The sequence below is a fragment of the Penaeus vannamei genome, chromosome 26 (assembly GCF_042767895.1).
Source record: "Penaeus vannamei isolate JL-2024 chromosome 26, ASM4276789v1, whole genome shotgun sequence".
NCBI classification, from domain to species: domain Eukaryota; kingdom Metazoa; phylum Arthropoda; class Malacostraca; order Decapoda; family Penaeidae; genus Penaeus; species Penaeus vannamei.
Genome location: NC_091574.1, coordinates 36,854,642 through 36,857,141, shown reverse-complemented (window position 1 = coordinate 36,857,141; position 2,500 = coordinate 36,854,642). Strand labels below are relative to the sequence as shown.

General features: G+C 32.5%; 2 protein-coding genes across 2 annotated transcripts in view; one reads left to right on the top strand and one right to left on the bottom strand.

The window, feature by feature from the left end:
• The window catches only part of LOC138866744 (neurotrophin 1-like), a 1,606-nt gene extending 1,456 nt beyond the window's left edge, over positions 1-150 (top strand). Inside the window, exon 2 of the mRNA XM_070140450.1 lies at positions 1-150. This exon is cut by the window's left edge and continues 822 nt beyond it. The gene's annotated coding sequence lies outside the window, so the exon portion shown is untranslated.
• A 2,123-nt stretch (positions 151-2,273) lies between these two features.
• LOC138866743 (neurotrophin 1-like) overlaps positions 2,274-2,500 on the bottom strand; it is a 1,558-nt gene continuing 1,331 nt past the window's right edge. Inside the window, exon 2 of the mRNA XM_070140448.1 lies at positions 2,274-2,500. This exon is cut by the window's right edge and continues 720 nt beyond it. Coding sequence (XP_069996549.1) covers positions 2,492-2,500 — 9 coding nt within the window. The 3' untranslated portion in view covers positions 2,274-2,491.

The window sequence follows — 2,500 nt, the reverse complement described above, 5'->3', positions numbered from 1 at the left end:
ATACCATTGCAAAGACGTGAAGTACGTGAAGAAAGCAGTTCTCTAGTCATCTTGCTGTGATAATATCTACAGAAAATGATGATAATTGATTGCAAATGACATTTATATTCCACTCTTGTGAAACATAAAATTAAATATAAAGTTTACGTATTTTAGATATTACTCTACCTTCCAATGATAAAACGAAATATATTTGATTTCTATTTTCAACTTAACCTTATTCTATTCTATCATTTACAAGAACTTCACCGTATCACTTTGTGCAGGATCCATGTTGGTAATGTCATGCAGTTATTATGTAATACGTCAAGGAAAATCATAAAGAATATGATACAGTTAAGTTTAAGGTGAATTAACGTTTTCGTTCTTTTGCATTCATAAATGCTTATATAGTCTATTTGTGTGAATGTAAATGGTTTCATAATCATTTGGGATAAAGTAAAATTAGTTCATTTGAAAGGCATTAGTAATTGCTACATTGGTGTAAACAGTCTAGTTGCTTTTGATTTGAATGTTTGCAGGTTATCAGTGGCTCATGGCGGCCAGGGTTAGACGTAAGATTTGTATATTATTATATCTTGCTTGAATTTACTCTAGTTTCCTTTGTCGTTATTTCAAATTTCATATGAAGTGAAATGTAATTTCGGAAGAAAACATATATAGTATGTGGATTAAAGTAAAGGAGACCATTATGACAAAGAAGGCCAAAAGTTTTCACTCACTTCAATAATACATAAATTGAAACAATTGCTTATTACAGGCAAACATTATATTGGGAACCTTGTGGTAATTTACATATAGTTTATTAATTTTATTAAAAAAAAAGGCGTCAAAACCTAACATTTATTTTATAATAGAATAAGGTTAAGATAATAATTTTTAAAATCTCGAAAATATTTTTCATGAAGTTTCGTGTCTAAAATGCTAATATCTTTATCATTACTCTTATACAACTTTCCTCTGGGTCAGCTCAGTCAAGGGTATACCCAAAGGAGTATGATCTAAAGCACTACTGGTATTTCCGTGGTTAACTTGTCTTACATCATTTTTAAAGAAATTTATTTCAGCAAAGATAAGTAAGCACTTGAAAAATGCTAACAATTATACATTTTATGTATACATATACCCTCCTTATAAATAATGCTTGTATGATAATATGAAACAAAAGTAGAAATAAAATGAATAATGCAGCAATGAATATCTTGACAATGTTTAAATCCCATTTCATACAATAAATGTCAAAGAAAAATCCATACATTTATTATGTAAATATCACTGAGACTTTGAACTATTCTGCTGGAGTCCTGACAACGCACGACAAAGGAAACGACAAATTCAAGCTAGATAAAATAATATACAAATCTTACGTCTAACCCTGGCCGTCATGAGGCACTGACAACCTGCAAACATTTAAATCAAAACCATGCTACGTTCAGAACTGCTCGTCTTGCTCGTCCAGACATCTTTTCCAGGACTAGCAGGACAAATGGGCCGCGTTCGGAACCTCCAAGACCCTTTCTGCCCAGAATGCATTTTTTTTTTTTTTTTTTTTTTTTTTAATCATACCGGTGTCTTTATTTTACACGCTGCATAGGTTTTGTAACTCCTTTGGTGCATATTTAACTTACCTGCAACTGACAAACACAAAAATATCCTTTGATAACACCAATAAAGGGTCATAAAATTACCCACCAATATCTTGTGGTTACTTGCAACTATCAATGTTTACATACAAACTATTGTGACGTCATCTCGTCCTGCTCGGCCACCTTCGCAGGAGGGCGAGATGGACGAGGTAGACTACTTGTCCGGGACGAGATAGTGGAGGTTCCGAACGGTCAAAACATCTCGTCAAACTGGTCTGGATGAGATAGACGAGCAGTTCCGAACGCACCATCAACTAGACATTGTTTACACCAATGTAGCAATTACTAATGCCTTTCAAATGAACTAATTTTACTTTATCCCAAATGATTATGAAACCATTTACATTCACACAAATAGACTATATAAGCATTTATGAATGCAAAAGAACGAAAACGTTAATTCACCTTAAACTTAACTGTATCATATTCTTTATGATTTTCCTTGACGTATTACATAATAACTGCATGACATTACCAACATGGATCCTGCACAAAGTGATATGGTGAAGTTCTTGTAAATGATAGAATAGAATAAGGTTAAGTTGAAAATAGAAATCAAATATATTTCGTTTTATCATTGGAAGGTAGAGTAATATCTAAAATACGTAAACTTTATATTTAATTTTATGTTTCACAAGAGTGGAATATAAATGTCATCTGCAATCAATTATCATCATTTTCTGTAGATATTATCACAGCAAGATGACTAGAGAACTGCTTTCTTCACGTACTTCTCGTCTTTGCAATGGTATGTTTCCAGGACACTAAAGAAGTTAAAATATACTGCAGAAATCGTGTCAAGTCCTATTCCCTCCTAATGTGTTTTGAGATCAGTGGTTTGGAGACTAATGGTC